The sequence below is a fragment of the Anopheles gambiae genome, chromosome 2 (assembly GCF_943734735.2).
Source record: "Anopheles gambiae chromosome 2, idAnoGambNW_F1_1, whole genome shotgun sequence".
In the NCBI taxonomy this organism is placed as follows: Eukaryota; Metazoa; Arthropoda; class Insecta; order Diptera; family Culicidae; genus Anopheles; species Anopheles gambiae.
Window position 1 is genome coordinate 97439427 of NC_064601.1, and position 17064 is coordinate 97456490.

At 45.9% G+C, this 17064-nt stretch overlaps 4 protein-coding genes across 13 annotated transcripts; 3 read left to right on the top strand and 1 right to left on the bottom strand.

Annotated features, from left to right (window-relative positions):
• The first annotated feature begins 64 nt into the window (after window positions 1-64).
• LOC1276889 (esterase B1) lies at window positions 65-2200 on the top strand. Its single transcript, XM_316296.4, has 4 exons — window positions 65-205; window positions 492-629; window positions 706-1248; window positions 1318-2200. The coding sequence occupies exons 1-4, from the start codon at window positions 65-67 to the stop codon at window positions 2116-2118; spliced, it is 1623 nt and encodes a 540-aa protein (XP_316296.4). The 3' UTR covers window positions 2119-2200.
• Window positions 2201-2233: 33 nt separating this feature from the next.
• LOC1276890 (charged multivesicular body protein 6) lies at window positions 2234-3468 on the top strand. Its single transcript, XM_316297.5, has 4 exons — window positions 2234-2486; window positions 2555-2664; window positions 2740-3161; window positions 3230-3468. The coding sequence occupies exons 1-4, from the start codon at window positions 2415-2417 to the stop codon at window positions 3268-3270; spliced, it is 645 nt and encodes a 214-aa protein (XP_316297.4). The 5' UTR covers window positions 2234-2414; the 3' UTR covers window positions 3271-3468.
• A 254-nt stretch (window positions 3469-3722) lies between these two features.
• On the top strand, window positions 3723-14051 carry LOC1276892 (CTD nuclear envelope phosphatase 1 homolog). Of its 9 annotated transcripts, none has more exons than XM_061649557.1 (6): window positions 3723-3993; window positions 5532-6207; window positions 10118-10375; window positions 10455-10637; window positions 10721-10915; window positions 11006-14051. In XM_061649557.1, the coding sequence occupies exons 2-5, from the start codon at window positions 6103-6105 to the stop codon at window positions 10910-10912; spliced, it is 738 nt and encodes a 245-aa protein (XP_061505541.1). In that variant the 5' UTR covers window positions 3723-3993; window positions 5532-6102; the 3' UTR covers window positions 10913-10915; window positions 11006-14051. The 9 variants fall into 9 exon arrangements, with proteins under 9 accessions (XP_061505541.1, XP_061505547.1, XP_061505542.1 ...); XM_061649563.1 differs by having other exon boundaries at window positions 3743-3993; window positions 10127-10375; XM_061649558.1 differs by having other exon boundaries at window positions 3756-4079.
• LOC1276893 (peroxisomal membrane protein PEX14) lies at window positions 11848-17014 on the bottom strand. 2 transcript variants are annotated; one of them, XM_316300.4, is made up of 5 exons: window positions 16452-17014; window positions 16007-16324; window positions 15449-15672; window positions 15195-15389; window positions 11848-15087 (listed from the first exon to the last, which is right to left on the bottom strand). In XM_316300.4, the coding sequence occupies exons 1-5, from the start codon at window positions 16575-16577 to the stop codon at window positions 15081-15083; spliced, it is 870 nt and encodes a 289-aa protein (XP_316300.3). In that variant the 5' UTR covers window positions 16578-17014; the 3' UTR covers window positions 11848-15080. The 2 variants fall into 2 exon arrangements, with proteins under 2 accessions (XP_316300.3, XP_061505539.1); XM_061649555.1 differs by having other exon boundaries at window positions 11848-15389; window positions 16452-17011.
• Window positions 17015-17064: the final 50 nt, after the last annotated feature.

Genomic DNA, 17064 nt, shown 5'->3' on the forward strand with positions numbered 1-17064 from the left:
TGTGTCCCTTTTTTGTTCGTCTGATATTTTAGAGCTTTGAAAATTCAAATCATATCAAGCTGCAATGGCCAACAGCGAGCTGATTGTTAGCACCGGCTACGGACCGGTTCAGGGCACAGCCAGGACATCGCTCTACGGGACTGGGTACGTCAGCTTCCAGGGCATCCCGTACGCGAAACCTCCGGTCGGAGAGCTACGTTTTAAGGTAAGATAAAATAATTCATTTACACAATTTAAGGGAGACAGTAACAAAGTGAGTTGCTGGTATTAGTGAGCAACACCCTTTTCCCAGTGTTAACTATGCTCAGAGTGTTTTGCCGGTTGATTGAATGAGTTTGCTAAGTGTTGTTTTATCATGCACCGGGGCTCTCTTGATGCATGATGTCATTCCATTACCGTTCGCTTTCAAAGCAGTGGTTCCCAAGCGAAACAGTTTAATATTATTTTTATTGTAATAAAATAAACAAAATAAATAAACATCTCTTTCGAAGGATCCCACGCCACCTGAAAACTGGACGCAGGTTCTCGATTGTACCGAGCAATGTGACCCTTGCTTTCATTTTGATCGGCGCGTTAACAAAATTGTCGGCAGTGAGGACAGCCTGAAGCTGAACATATTCAGCAAAACGGTAAGTATTGACTACTGCCAACAGAAGTACTTCCATTAGCAAACTGTTATGATGCAACTTACTAACCCTGTTCCAGATTAAACCCACCAAACCTCTGCCCGTCATGGTGTACATCTACGGCGGTGGATTCGTCGAAGGTACCAGCGGAACCGAACTGTACGGTCCGGACTATCTGATCGAAAAAGACATCGTGCTGGTAACGCTTAACTATCGCGTCGGAGCACTCGGTTTCCTCTGCTGCCAATCACCCACGGCAGGTGTCCCGGGCAATGCAGGCCTGAAAGACCAAAGGCTGGCGCTCCGATGGGTGCGGGACAATATTGCGTCCTTTGGAGGCGATCCCAGCGCGATCACCCTGTTTGGACACAGCGCCGGGGGAGCGTCGGTACAGTATCACACGATTGCGGACGCGTCGAAGAATTTGTTCCAGCGTGCCATCATCATGTCCGGCAGCACGATGTGCAGCTGGGCCCTTACACCCCAGCGCAACTGGCCGGAAAAACTGGCCAAAGCCATCGGTTGGCAGGGCGAGGGTGATGAGGAGGCGGCGCTGCAATATTTGCGCCAAGCTTCGCCGGAAAGCATTGTGGATCATCAGGAGAAATTGTTCGGACCGCAGGTAATTATCCATTTTAAAGTCTAAAGTCTTTTTAATCAAAACTGATGCGCAAATGTTTGCAAATTGCAGGAAATACAAGAAGGCCTGCTTTCTCCATTCGCGCCAACGATCGAACCGTACGAGAGTGAGGTATGTTTCATCCCACGATCGCCGTTCGAGATGTCCCGCACTGCGTGGGGAAATTCCATCGACATCATGATCGGCGGAACCTCCGAAGAGGGCCTGATACTGCTGCCGAAAGTGAAACCACAGCTTCCAAGCATGCTGCAGGATCCGCGACTGTTTGTAGGCAATGTTCCCTTCCATCTCAAGCTTAGCCTAGAGCAGCGTATGGCTTTCGGGGAGCAGCTGAAGCAACTCTACTATCCAGATTCCAACCCCTCGATCGACAACCTGGATGGATTCGTGAACATGGCCTCGGATCGCATCTTTTGGCACGATCTGCATCGTACCATACTGGCACGGGCCAACTACGCCCGCACTGCCAAAACATTCGTGTATCGCTTCTGCGTTGATTCTCCGTTCTTTAACCACTATCGTATCCACATGGTCGACCCGAACGCACGTGGGACGTCTCATGCGGATGAAATTTCTTACCTGTTTTCAAACATCTTCGCGAAACCGCTGGACAAGAGCACGCTCGAGTACCGTGCCATCCAGCACTTGGTCGATATCTTCACCAGTTTTGCCACCAACAGCGATCCCAACTGTGATAGCACCGCCAGTCTGTCGTGGACGGCCGTCCCGAAAACGGCACCGCCGTACAATTGCCTGAACATCTCCAACGATGGTGTGGAGGTTGTGGTGCTGCCGGAATCAAGACGTCTGCAGCTGTGGGATTCGTTCTACGTAAATGATGCACTCTTCTAGATAGTACGATATTATTCGACGAAATTTTGAACAACAATAAATTCTTTATGTATCGTGTGCAAGTAAGCCCACCCTATCTGTATGCACCTTTCTATCACCTGTCAACAGCTGACAGTGGAAATGTCACAACAAATCCGAACAGCAACCAAAACAACACTGACTCATTGCAAAACAAAAAAGTCCATTATGCGAATAGGAACGCACTGTTTTACGATTCTATTCTTTTTCTAAGCGTATTTGATAATTCAATTAGGTTCCTCCGGCAACCAGCCAGTCGCTTTTGCGGTCCATGCACGATGGGAAACATTTTCGGAAAAACTAAAACAAAACCCGTCAGTCGGGTGACGGAGCAGGACAAAGCTGTTCTGGTAAGAAATCTTCTTTGTCACACATTGTACGGAACTGCTAAACCCTTTTTGCCTTCTTATCTCTCCAGCAACTGAAGCAACAGCGTGATAAGCTAAAGCAATATCAAAAGCGCATCGAACTTTCGCTGGAAAAGGATCGCGAGCTGGCCAAGAAATGTTTAGCCAGTGGGCGGAAGGAGTACGTATCAGGTTTCAGGTTTCTCAATACAACGATAACATTCACTACGGTATCTGCTTCCCCCGCTTTCCCTAGACGTGCCAAAACGTTGCTGCGCAAGAAAAAGTACCAGGAGAAGCTGCTGAGCAATACGGACGCGCAGCTGGAAACGCTGGAAAAGCTTGCCTCCGACATTGAGTTCGCACAGGTCGAAGCGCAGGTGGTGAGCGGACTGAAGGTAGGCAACGAGGCGCTTAAGAAGGTCAACGAAATCCTGTCCATCGACGAGGTGGAGCAAATACTGGACGAAACAAGGGAGAGCATCGAGAAGCAGCAGGAAATCGACGCACTGCTCAACGGTGTGCTGAGCGAGGAAGATGAGGACGAGGTGTTAGCCGAGCTGGAGGATCTAATCGGTGCGGAGCAGCCAAAGGAGCTGGAAACGGAGGACATCTCCACCCGGTTGCCCGACGTTCCGGATGAGGAACTCGTTCTGGAGCGCAAGCGCAAGGAGAAGGGTGAGTCCAGTGCCGCGTGGTTCGCTAAAGAGATAGTAAACCATCAAACAACTTATGCACTTTTGTAGATACATCCGGAGCGAGCAAAAAGGTTGCCTTGGAGGCTTAATGTGGAAGTTTGGGGTAGGCTGCACCTAGCACAGGGGCCCCCGTGGCTGTTCCGTGGACTGTTGCCATCGGTTTGTATGTCGCAATTTTGCAACGATTTGTGTATGCTTCATATACATATGCCTTTATGAGCGTTTAATGTTTTTTTCCAAACGTTTTGGAAAACCTGTGTAAATAAACATATTCTAACTATGGGAAAGCGGTGCGCACACTTTGTGGTTGTATTGTTAACTTAAATAGAATAATATCACAGGAATGCAAAATGTTTTAGATAAACTTTCGACATATATTAAAGTAAAATGCTTCGCTCGAATTGCATAAAAGCAGCGCTTTCGGGTCAAAAGGCCAAAACCGAAATAAACAAATCAAACGGATTATGGCGATAACAGCTCCCACACGGATTTCAAATTTATTTGACAGCTCGGCCGATGCTCCCCGTCTCGCTCGCACACGCCGTCTTTGACATCTCTGGTTTTGCTACGTGAATCGGCGAGAGCAGGGCAAAGAAGAGGAAGAAAAAGCTGCTAGCTTTCATTTGCGGCGCCCCGACAGAGCGGCATATTTTCTTCCCTAATCCAATTGAACTAAAAATTCAAGAAACAGCAAAGCAAAGCCGAACATATCTGTGCAAATTAACTCGCCCGATTCCGCTGCACGTTTGGCCCGTGGTGTGGCGCGCGTGTGTAGTGTGTGTATGTGCGTGTACGTGTACGTTTGCAAAAAGGTGAGCGACAACGGCACGGTGCGTGAAAATTCGTGACCACAGCAGGCAGGGGGCAGGCAGCCCAGCAGTCGCTTGCTCTGGTTCGTGTAGGTTGAAAAGAGTGCCGGCGGAAGCGGCGACGGCGGTGGTGGCGTGCACGGTCAAGTCTATTTGCTTCCCCGGTCCTAGCGCGTGTCCGTGGCTATGTGTGTGCGTGTGTGTGTATGAGTTTTTCTCGGTTGCCAAAGTAATGTAGGGTGTCCGTAGCCTGCCCTTCCCCGACTGACTGTGGCGTGTGTGTGCGTGTGTGCAATCGATCAAAGGAAACGCAGAGCGCGGATCCTTCGCAAATAGGAGTCCCAAAGCCTCCGGAAAAGTGCAGTCTTCTTACGCCAGAGAAAAGAGTTGCTCCTCATAGTTTTAAGAAAGCAAAGTTCAACCGCTGGGGACGGTCACGCACAAGTTGTCGCAGCTATCTTTAAGAAATTAATTTTCGTACCACACGAGATGGCCAAAATTGCAATAATTGCTCTCTCTCTCTCGTCTCGTAGAAAGGGAACCAAGCCGCTCGAAATTTCTTCCTCCCCGCAGGGTGGAGTGGAGGAAAGTACAAGATATGAGACACCTCCCCCTTGGACATCCGGGCGGCGGGAGAGCCACCAAGAAGCAAGAAGAAATCACATTTGCTATCCTGCCTCCACGTGTCCCTGTTCTGTGCGTGTCTCTCGCTCCCTCTCTTTTCGATATTCCCCTCTCCCTTCGGCGTCAACATCGGTCGTCGTCGGTGGTGGAATCTGCGCGCTCCTGTCCCGGTTTTTCTCGCCTTTTTTTTTCTTTGCTCATTTCGCTTTCTGTAACCGCGCACCGTCGCTGTGTGTGTGTGTGTGTGTGCGAATGTGCTGCAAGTGCGCGCGGACGAAATTTTAGCGTGTGTGTTAGTGTATCTGCACCATGAAGTGGAAGGGACTGCGGCTACAATTTATAGCACGAGATAAAAAAAAGTCCTCTTATTTTGTATTATGTTGCCCTTGAAGAAGAAAAAAAATCAAAAAAGTTTTGTTTAGAGTAAAAAAACTAGTTTGTGATGGACCCTTCGCAGCGCATCCTTTTCGGCGCGAGGGAGTGTTTACTTAGAACCTACGAGAAAGAGAGAGAGAAAAAAAGCAAGTCTGAGAGAGGGAGTGTTTTTTTGCATTAAAGGGTGTTCCTATCAAACATTTCACTACAGACTGGTTTATTTTTTTATTTTTGGGAAGTAATGAAACATGGAAAGAATCAGATATTCAACATTTTTACGAATATTAGTCGCTTGAAGCATAACTCAATTTAATGTTTAATTTAGAATGTTAAAAATAGCCATTGGTACAAATTTTGAACGGAACACCCTTTACCAGGATATTTACTGGCGCAGGAGCATCACCAAAATGCGTAAATTCGCTTTTGTTGGATTGTTGTTGATCGGCCCGGTCCTTCCCAGGAGTGTGGTAGCATAATTTGCCTCAAATATTCTCTAAACACAACTATTGATAACCATTTCTCTATCATTTCGTTCCATACAGACGTCCACACGGAGGAAAGATCCCTTTCCCTTAGCATAACATGGTGACTTTTTGCGCGTTGGAACTGCATAAGTACGATAAACAATTTCAGCTATGTTCACCCCAAGGTGTGAAAGAATGAACGTACATAATTAGTGAAAAACTGAAAGGAAACGTGTGGAACAAACACAAAAAAAGTGCGCCTCCTCTCCCAGTCCGCAACGTGCGTGCGCGACCGGCCCGAGTGAGTTTGTGTGTGAGGAAGTGTAACTGTGTGTAGTGATTAGAAGCCGGTTCCTGATTTGCCAGGATACGCGACACCGGTACCACCAGATCGTTTTTGCTGGACGCGTAACAACGAACACAAGACCGACCTGCTGGACTGGAAAGCAATACGAAAACGAACGAACAGTGTATATCGCTGGCCAAAGCAATCGCGCCTTCCCAGCTGCCCAGAGCAGGACGAGGAGGACGAGAAGAGGCCGGGTGGTCATCACCTCACCATACCATTATTAGCACCGTATCCGTTGGAAGCTGTTGCAGAACGCCGCTGCCAACTCTCTTTATGCACTGACCCTCGGTGGCTGTGAAGATGCCAATGTTGTCACATTTTCAAATGAACTTTCGCGTGTTTCTCGTACTGGCGTCGAAGTTATGGACATGCATCTGCTTCATGTTCAAGCGGCAGGTTCGGGCGGTAAGTTCGGTGTCCCACCGGTGAAATGGGGCGGCCTTTTCTTTTTCTGTTCTTTCATGCACCTGTTACTTCTCGCCTTTTGCGTTCGATTTGTGTTCAGAGTAGTAGTAGTAGTAGTAGTAGTAGTACTAGCACCACGTGCGCTTCTTTTAGAGTAATTCGTTTCAATGCTTTTCGTTTCCGGTGCAAGGTGGCTGGTAAAATGCTGGACCCAATACGGTTCATTGGGTTGGCTTTTTTCATAATAATTATGTTAAAAATATTAATGGCAGAATTGGTAAAACAATAACACTAAAAATAGAAAGCAAATGACGTACCAGCGCTTCATATCAACGCTGAATACATATTGGAATAGAACACAGAAACATAAGCCGATAGAAGCAAGGGTGTTGTTTGTTGTATCCATTTATTCCGTTGTTGAAAGATACTGCACAGCCTGCATAATGTTAGCCCCCTGGCTGAAGAAGATGTAGGAAACAATCCAACAATCCGGGCCACAAATATGTTAATACAGTCATCTCTCGTTTAGCGAAGAAACGAAGATCACTTTGAAAGATGCTTAACTGGTCCAATTTGCTTTAAAAAAAAAAGCAAGCAATTGCACACTTGTCTCGAATGTGAATCGAAATATGGAGAACTACCATATCTCATCCGCCTGTGGCTCGTTTTTGTTTATTTTGTCCTTACTTTTGGCATGATTTTGTCGTGCGATGATCGAGCCAAAAGCATGAGTTTGTGAGCATGCCAACGGGGGGGGTAATGGGTTAGAAATATCAGTTTAAGTATAGCAACGGAAGATTTTGCCCACGTTTGCGGGCGGGTGAAATGACGAACACCACAATAGTGGACAATTATAAATAACTCACTGAAGCACTGAAGTTCATTCATGTCATGTCGTGTATTATTACGTTTGGAGCATGTGTCTTTCCTGAATAGCTCAGCGTTTGTGTGGAATGAAGCAATGAATTTAATTTCAAAATGTTGCTTCGAATTTAATTTCAAAGCTATATTAGCGCTTCAAAATACGTAATTACTATATTGTATTACTTGCGTTATAAAAACACGACCAACTCGGAAATAAGGCTCCTTTCATTAGGAGGCATTGTAATTAAAGCAAAACAGCCTTATCTCGTTGCATATATCGCAATGTGGACCTGATTATCAGCCGAGTTGATTGTGACCAATATACGCGCACCACGGCGACGATATGTGCAGGAGAGAATTACCGCGTCATGCTGACTAATGTGTGAACCACCAACCGACCAACCTTACCGAGAAACATCCAACGAGGTTGATAAATCCACTTCCAGCACACACGGGGCCATACGGCCCTATATTCGCCGAATTTGATAAATGATAAATTAAAATCCGTTTCACGTATCTCCTGCATATGCCAGACGGTGGCTCAAAATTTGACCACACAAAAACATGCACAAAAACTCGTTTGGATGTGATGTGGTCGTCGTCCCAGATGCGAACCCTCCTATACGATTGACGTCCGTATTAAGGGCCGTTCATCTTCCGCAGATTAGTGGCCCATTAGCTCATGTTGAAATCGTACCCAAAAAAAAAAACCACGAACGGCTCTGACGCGCGAAACTGAATTGCGTTTGCCGCTGTTAATGTTAATGCAACAACATCGCATCGGTTTTGAGTGATGGCAACGATCGATTGCAAAATCATCAGCAGCGCAACCACCGACCAACCGTACATTCGTCCAACGCAGCACATCTGATGGGCCCCGCAGGAGACGGCATTAAACGGAATGACGCGGTGCTGAAGTTTTGACTGCATTTCAACTGCAGTTTGCATTTCGGGTTGGATTGCATGTGTTTGAAATTGAAGCGTTCAAGGAGAAATGGGGAGGCTCGTTTAATTAAGCGGTCATGCTATTTTCAGTTGCAGGTTGTCAATGTTTTTTTAGCATATGAACAAGTTTGACAATTTATTATAAATTTTTCAAAAGTTAACTTTAACCACAACCATTTTTACATCACTCAATCCTCTGTTGGGCCTCTTGTTGGGCTCACTGTTTTGTGGCTCTCCGGCTAATCAATTTGTTTCACAATTGGCGATGATGGTGCAACTAACAATTAGAGGCATGGAGAAAATAGCAACAACAAACCCCGCCGGTTCCGTCACACCGTGCAGACACAGGCCACAGGTTAAATTCAATTACCGTCAAGCGGGGACGCACACTAGCTTAATGGGTGATAAAAACGAATCGGAAACCAATCGCTTATCCAGCGCACGACACACCACTGGCACTGCAATTGCCGCTGCTGCTGCATCGTCGCAATGTCCGCTGTGGTGTGGTCAACCGTGCGCTGTATAGGGGTCACCACCACAACAGCACAGTTCACACCCAGCACAAATTGCATAACCCCCCCTCCTTCACCCCTTTTATGCAATTGGCGCCTTCATTCGCCGTTCGATTATCCGCTATTAAAAATGACAAACCGACCCGCGACTTTGCAGCGGGTTTAGAGACAGCCAGACATAAATCCGAGCGCGCTCGCGACTGCGGCCCTCCCCGTCGCAATCCGCGCCTACTACGCGTGCCCCTTGCACTGATTGTTTGTGGCAGCACGTGTATGTTATGTTCATAGTGTGCAATGCACACACTGTGCTGTCGATCACAGCGGCGTTTCCTGTAGTTCTTCGTTGTGTGTTTGTTTGTGCCTGTGTGTCTCTCTCTGTGTATGAGAACACCTTCACCTTTCTCCCTTCAGTCTGCTTGCGGTCGTGCCTGCCGCTGTATAAACAAACTGCGCTCGTGCTCTGTTATGGCGGTTGCTTCGCTTCATTCGCTTCGTTCACACATTTCTCGTTGGGCGAAGCTGGGGGTTCCATTCATAAATTCTCGCGTACTAAGCCGCGAACACTGCGGGCTGCGGGCTCGTTTCGATAAGCTGTGATGACTGATACTTTTTTAAGTGTGGAACAGTAATCCCAAATTAAATATCGGTTTTAGCCTATTTAAACATATTTTGTTGATGCATTTAACCATCTCCAAGCAGTTTCCGATCGATGACCAACACACAATTTCTCATCATGAAACCAAGCACACACCTGTGAGACTGCTCTCCCACATTCAATTACTACCCAATATGATCTAATTTTAGCCGGTCCGGGCTTTGCATCGCTGGTGCCTCTTTTTGCGCGTGTCGGTTAATGAAAATGGTCGTGCCAAATGAGTTATTTCTTTCTTTTTGTTTTGTTTTGGAAAACCTGGTTTGCGCTCCGACGGATATAAATAATGTTACATTTTCATGCAGACAATACTAAAACGAAGATTGGCACTAACGATGATGAAATGTGTGCTACAGTACTAAAGAATTATGCTTGCTTCTGTTTCTGTTTTGTATCATTATACACTCTTATCAGGGAATAGTGTTCTTAGTCAGCTAATTCATTAAAATAGAGCGGTTTATCACCTGTACATTAATTGGCATTCTGTATTTTTTGTGCGAAAACAAACATAAACTCCGCTACAAAATGACATCCCCTTTCGGCTGTTTGAGTAAAAACGACATCTGGTCCACATTGTCATGCCAAAGGCCGTGTGTTGTAATTTTAATGTTTTATGTACGCTTTACTGCTTACTACCTTGCCTATCTTTTTCACGCTACAATTATTGAACAACACAAACCAACACCACGTTGCCGATAAGCCACACTATGTCACGAACTCACACTTCCGAATGCATTTAAAAAAAAGGGCATGCAAAGTAGTAACACTCCCCTCCTGCCACCACCACCACTACTACTACCCCGCATTCTGAACCAATATGTTGCCAAACACAAGCACAAGTGCGCCATTATCCGCCATCGCCCACCCACCACCGCCACCCACCCGCGAAATGATACGCTTTATGATTTTCTCTTCAACGATAATTGAACTGCCTTAGTTTGTACAGCATCAACCGGTGAGGTATCAGCTGTTCCCGCTGTCGCCGGTCTCCCGCCACCGGCTGAGCATGGTCCAGCGGAAGACGCTGGTGCTGGACCTGGACGAGACGCTCATACACTCCCACCATGACGCGATGCCGCGCAACACGGTCAAGCCGGGGACGCCGCACGACTTCACGGTCAAGGTGACGATCGATCGGCATCCGGTGCGCTTCTTCGTGCACAAGCGGCCCCACGTCGATTACTTCCTGGACATTGTAAGTAGTGTGTGCGCGAAGCGCGTTAATTTGCTTGTCCCCTTTCATTTAATATGCGTTTCCCTCTTTGTTTTCCCAGGTTTCACAATGGTACGATTTGGTCGTGTTTACCGCCAGCATGGAGATTTACGGTGCAGCCGTAGCCGATAAGCTAGACAACGGACGTAACATCCTGCGACGGCGCTACTACCGACAGCACTGTACGCCCGACTTTGGCTCGTACACCAAGGACCTGTCGGCGATATGCAGCGATCTTAATAGAGTATGTAGTAGCGTTCGGTTCCCTCCCTTCGCTCTCATAATCTTCTTTTCTAACTCCCATCACTATTGTGCCATTGCTTCTAGATATTCATCATCGACAACTCACCGGGTGCATACCGATGTTTCCCCAACAACGCAATACCGATCAAATCGTGGTTCTCCGATCCGATGGACATTTGTCTGCTGTCACTGTTGCCACTGCTGGACGCGCTAAGGTTTACGAACGATGTGCGATCGGTGCTGTCCCGCAATCTACACCTTCACCGTTTGTGGTAGCAGGTGAGCAGGAAGGATCCGCGCCCAAACACCCCTCTCTCTCTCTTTCATGCTTTGTGTGCTAATCATCGATCACATCTCTTTTCGTTGCAGAATTTAACTAATTTTTTATGGTGCGCTGTGAGACTTCTAAAATCTTACAAATACTTTTTTATTTTATTCTAATCTTATGATTACTTACCGGTCTAGTGAAGGGATTGTGTGTGTATGTGTGTGTGAGAGTTCTACTACTGAGAACGGTGTGAAACAAAAGCGTTAGTAGAACGGAATGCATGCAAAGACCATCGTCCTCTCCGGGTTGTGTTTTTAGCACAGCCGAAGATGGTAAAAAGTATCATCGAAAGGGGGAAGGGATAGGGTATATGCTCTTCTCCAACTGTACTGTACCCGTATACCCGACAAACTTCCTACGTGTGTTACGTTGCTTTATTGACAGGCTAACACCACACACCCACCACCACTCCTCCTTGCTGCAAACGCAAAGCGGTACCGGGGTGGTACAACACACCCTATTTAAGGTTAACGAATCGTGGTGGACATCGAAACAAATTAATGCCAAGCTGCTGGTACTAGAATGGTGCGCATATATATAGAGAGAGAGAGGGAGAGCGAACTCTGCTACTATTGCTAGTGATGAATACTAGTAAGAAAAAAAGGTGGTGTGTCCAGCATTTGGTATGATTCCTACACTTCGAGGTAATCGCTTCAAACGCGTGACGATTATAAAGCACACCTTGGGAAAGGAAGGAGTAGGAGAGAGAGTGTATTTGCTAAATATGTTTTGTTATTATTTTATCGTCAACCGATCAACTTCAAGCCAATGGGTTAGTACCATGATAACCATTAGGATGAGCGCTTTTTCGTTTGAAGGGTTCCCGAAAACCACATCCTAAACCGCGGCGGTGAGCATCCTCCACACTCGTGTTTGGATTACCTTTTGTTGAAAATATTGTGTGTAAAATAGTAGTTTATAGTTCCAATCGTTTTTGGATATGATTATTTGTACGAGGCTCTCCTTTTCTTTTGTTATTCAATCAACTAAAGTGCGCTATGTTACGTTTTCGCTTTGTTGTGAATAAAAAAACGAATAAAAAAACGAAAAACAAAATCCCGATTTGAAAGGACGCCGGGAGGAATTCGATTCAAAGCTAAACCAATAAGAAAATCACTATGTATCATTGGGCAAAACTGTAGCTGCACAGGGCTCGCGCGCGCTTTCTATAATCAAACATAGTTAATTTTCTACGAAAATTAGCAATTAGCACGGTTAAGTTCTGCGTTTTTCTGGAGGGGGCTGTTGTGTTTGATCAAACGCCTCCAACATCTAAAGTTACGTTCACTTTCAATGAAAGCGATCAACGGGGGGCGCTAAATCAGTATCTATAGCCACCGCCCGCCGCGTGTATGAAGTAATCGATGTGTGAGTAACAATCAAGAAACTGCATCGAAAATCGTCACCCCTTGCCCTCTCGCTGCGTGTGACAGCGCAACAGCCAATTTGCGTCCTGAGACAGCAGCTTACAGAGGCCGCCCATTCTGCGCGCTACCATCATTAGCTATAAGATTTCAATCGCGAAAGAGACATTCTCAGCAGCTTCAAATGTGGTGTAGCCATACGGGGGGGTATGGGGAATTCGCTATCACAAAAGCTATCGTCGCGAAATAGCTAATTTAATTTGCTCAATCAGTCGCAGCAATATTTGGCGATAAAGAGAACGGTTGGCAGAACTTACGGTATTGCGTCCAAAGACAGACAGACAGAGGGAGATAGAGAGAGAGAGAGTATGGATTGTTCGTGAATATTACTCAGTATATGGATGGTTTTAATGCTTCCGTGTCGTATCTATCTTTTGAACTGGATAGTAACTGGATTTGTTCGTTACATTTTGATCCACTTTTCATGGTCAGACTCCATTTTGATTTTAGTAAATTTTGTTTGCTTGATTTACGTGTTTGCAAAACGAAACGGAAAATACAAAAGACACCGATTGGCTCATCTAAAACCAGTAAACGATGCCCAATTATACCCTCACAAGAAGAACACTTGAGAAAAAGGAGGAAACAAACATGTATTTACATATAAGTGAACGACACACGGTACAAATGAAGTAAGCAAAAGAAACACACACACACAAACAATATCATGACGTAAGTTCGCCGGCACAATGTTGTGCGTGCGTAATGATGATGATGAAGACGATGATGCTGCAGATATAAGCGTAACATCTAAGCAAATTAAGTAAGCGTAAAAAAATCACACCCAAACACAAACACACTCAACGCGCAATCCAAAGAGAACGTGCAGAGGAAATATGTATGCGGAATTAGGATGAACAACACAAACAAATGATGAGCATAGGGGAAAAGAGAAGGAAGCAGCAGCAGCAGCAGCAGTTGTTACACAATGTGTTGCGATATCGGTTTGTTTGCACATGTATAAAATGAAACACCAGTACATACCGCCCCCGCCCAGCCCGCGCCAATCCATCCGGTCAGCCGGTTTTGGGTTTTGATAAAAGATCAGGAAAAGTGTAACCATAATCCGGAGACATTCATTGCATTTTCTTTTGAAAAATAGAACCGTTTTCTAACACACGCAACGCAGAGAAAATGTGGCAAGCGGCACCACACGCATGTATTTCCCATTCATCGTGAGTCAGCCAAGTCAGAAAGGCAGCAGATACTCTTGTGTGTTTATGGATGCGAAGTACTGCAAAGTACTGCTGATAAAACCAGAAACCAGAAGGTACCAGAGTGACAAAAACAAAGGTGTTAGTGCACACATACAGAGAGAGACATTGAAATGTGCTCTCGAGATAGGACGCTGATGCCTGCTGGGCATGTCGAAATAGACAACAGATTGTAAATAGTACTTGTTAGCATGATGATTGAAAACGTGTGTGCAAACAGAAGCACATTTAACCGTAAGCGAAGCATGTGAAAGGAGCAAACAAACTCGACAACAACGCATACCTAGAGGGGGGGAGAGCATTAAAAAGCATTAGGACATACCGGCAACACACACACACACAAACACAGTACAGAAAGATGGCGAAGCTGGGCACACATTTGTGAGGACGAAAATGGGGAGCGGTGGAAAGCAAAAATCTGGAAAAACAATAGAACGTAATGGAATGTATTTGAGGGATGTGTTTTATTTTTTCTATGGGGCGTTGGATGTCTATTGAGAAAAAAGAATTCTTGTATTGAAAAACACACACAAACACATGCGCGCTATTTTAAACTGCATAGACTTGAGTTGATTTATTTTCCTCTAAAAGGTACATCGTTCTGTATTCATCAGTTCCCGAGCGGACCGTCGAGAAAGCTAATTTTAAGTCATTTCTTTGCTTATACGCAGACTATTGTTCTGTTCGATCCCTTTACCTCTGTCCCACTTTTACTGCAAATAGGAAGTGTATGGTTGCTTTCTTGTGTTTTTTTCTCTCTGTACCCAACCCAATGGCTTGTTATTTATGTTTCTAATTACCCAAACTTATCCCACAAAACTAAACACAAACAAACAAACTATTTACCAATTGAAGAACAGCTATATGTACCCGATTGTTTCCCTCCACAAATCCACGTACTGAACCTGACTGAGCGCTGTTTCGAGAGAAAGAGAGTTAAAATTAAATCCTTACTATCTGGAGCGTTTCTAGTGAACATTGAACTAGATTGTGGAAGCAGCAGGGGGTTTCGTATAATTAAAACATAATGTACAAATTCAAAAACAAAATAGTTTCATATGTCGTCGACTGTGTGTTAGGTACGGGTAGGACAAAAGGAAAAAAAAAACTTTAAAATCGTTTGCTTAAAGTTTTACCCCATACTGGACCCGACATACTGGGACGCACACACACGGGTTGGCGTGATGATGCTTATGGAACGTTTCAACATATTGCAACGATTTTGAGATCGATTATGTCCTTCCAACTAAATGTGTCGCTTTTCGGTTTCATGTGATCATCGCTCGCCTTCCTTTGCCATAATTCGTCCAAAAATGCCTACGGTGTGAAATAGATGGCCCTTTTACAAAGTGCCACCACCGTGTACCGTTCTGTTTTGGTTTAGATGCGCGCTCCTTCGTACGGCGGTTGTTGTTCACTCCTCCCCCGGAAGGTTCACTCCTCTCCAGCAGTGCGGTGCATTCACATTGTTCGACCGTTTAAGATCTGTGATGTAGGACGAAAAGAACGATTTCTATTAGCACCAGCCGCAATGAGTGTTGTGACGATGATTTTAAATACATCGCAACTGTCTTTTTTTTTGTTTGAATTACATAATCTCCAGGCTGCTGTCGCTGTTCTTCAGGACGACATCATTTTCACTCGACCCAGAACCCGATCCGGTGTCGTTGTCGTCGTGCTTGTCGTGCTCGCCCTCGCTGCTGGCCGGTTGATGTTGCTGGGAACGTAGCTGCCATGCCGGAATGGACGGTGGAACGACCGGAAGGTTTGGTGCGGCGAATTGTTTTCTAATGGAAGGAATGAAGGCAAATTAAAAGCAGATCATCACCAACAGACCTGTCCTTACCTGTTCAATAGGAGTCCCTTAATCGAATCAAGATCGCCCTTAAAGTTGGCCAGCTCCTTTACGGTCGCATTGGTTTGGTTTACCTGGTTCAGTTCGGCCTTGATTTTGCTCAGCTCGGCACTCAGCGTGTCAATCTTCACCGTCATCGTCTGATTAAGCTCCGTCAGCTGTTCGGTGACGGTTTTCTTCTTCTTGCTGCGAAACAGCAGCGGTTCAATGAATTTCTAGAAGCAACAAAAGAAAGCAAATAATCAAACAACTGTGCCCCTGTGCCTGTATCAGATACGATGGGGCTTTGGCGTATAATCTGAGAGACACACACGGGGTACTCAACACACATAAAGCAAAGCGCATTTAATGAAATTGAAAGCAAACAAACAAAAGAAAGAAAGCCCAACCACCAACCGTGTTGTCGTCACACAGATGTGTGAGAGAGTGATTTGTGTCTTGTATTTTTTTATATATGCATGACGGCGAGTATTTGGGAGGCAAACAGAAAACATCAATCCGTCCTAGTCAGCCGAACGATGCGGGCACACGTCTTCTACTTTTAAATACCTTATAGAACAAGTACACGCCATACATCAGTCCGCTCAGTAGAGCCACCGAGCTGAGCATGTCCTTCATGCGGGTAAGAAAGTTTTGCCTTGGCTGAATTTGGTAACCGGGCTTGGCATAGTTACCGCCACCACTCGACTCCACACCCATGCTGATGACCGTCTGTTGTGTGGGGCTGGTCGTAAAGACGCCCGCTCGCTCGCACGCGATCTGTATCTCATCCTCCGACAGTCCTTTGGAGCGCAGGAAGGCCTGCTTCTTCGTTATGGCACTGCGAACTACGTTCGGGTTGTTGAGGAACTTTACGGCAGTCACAATCTGCGGGACCAATTGTGAGACATGAGAGAGAAAGTAGTGGCGGGTCATCAATCTAGGTGAACGACACCAATAGATGAGACGCAAATGACCTTTGGTTCCAAGGCAATGAGTGGAAAGTTCCACTTACCAAATGTTCCCGCGGTGGCAACGGTGGCACAGGTGCTGTGGTTTCGGAGGTGCCAGTCGAGTCAACCCCCGCGGAGCTCGACGGCGGCGGCGATTCCGCGCCCTCGTTACTACCGCCTTCGCTCATGTTGATTTTCACCGAGAGATTAATCTTGACTGATGTCAACCGCCGCGAGCCGGACTGATAATGGGTGGCGTGCGGCGTTTCCGCTGCAAACGAGGGCGAGGATTAAGCGGTGCCGCTTATCACCCCCCTGTTACGGTAGCACTGGCGTTTTTACTGGTCCGCAAGCAAAGGGGTACACAACGACGCAGCCCCGCAACAACAATACGAACAATTCCAAATTGTTGAGAGAAAAATCACGTTTATAGGGCACACGCACACACTAAACACATCACTGCGCGGTACTTTCGAGGGAATAGATGGTTTTCTTTGCGTTTCAGAGGGTTGTAAATGGGTGAAAACTGTTTTAGCTACTCAGGATGGGTGCATTTACGCAAATTAGTAGAAATCCTAGCTAAAAAATTATTTGTTTTCATTTCCCCCTTTATCTGTCACAGCGAATGACAGATCGTTTTGGCAGATTGTCCACGTTTATATGCTCGGTTTAATG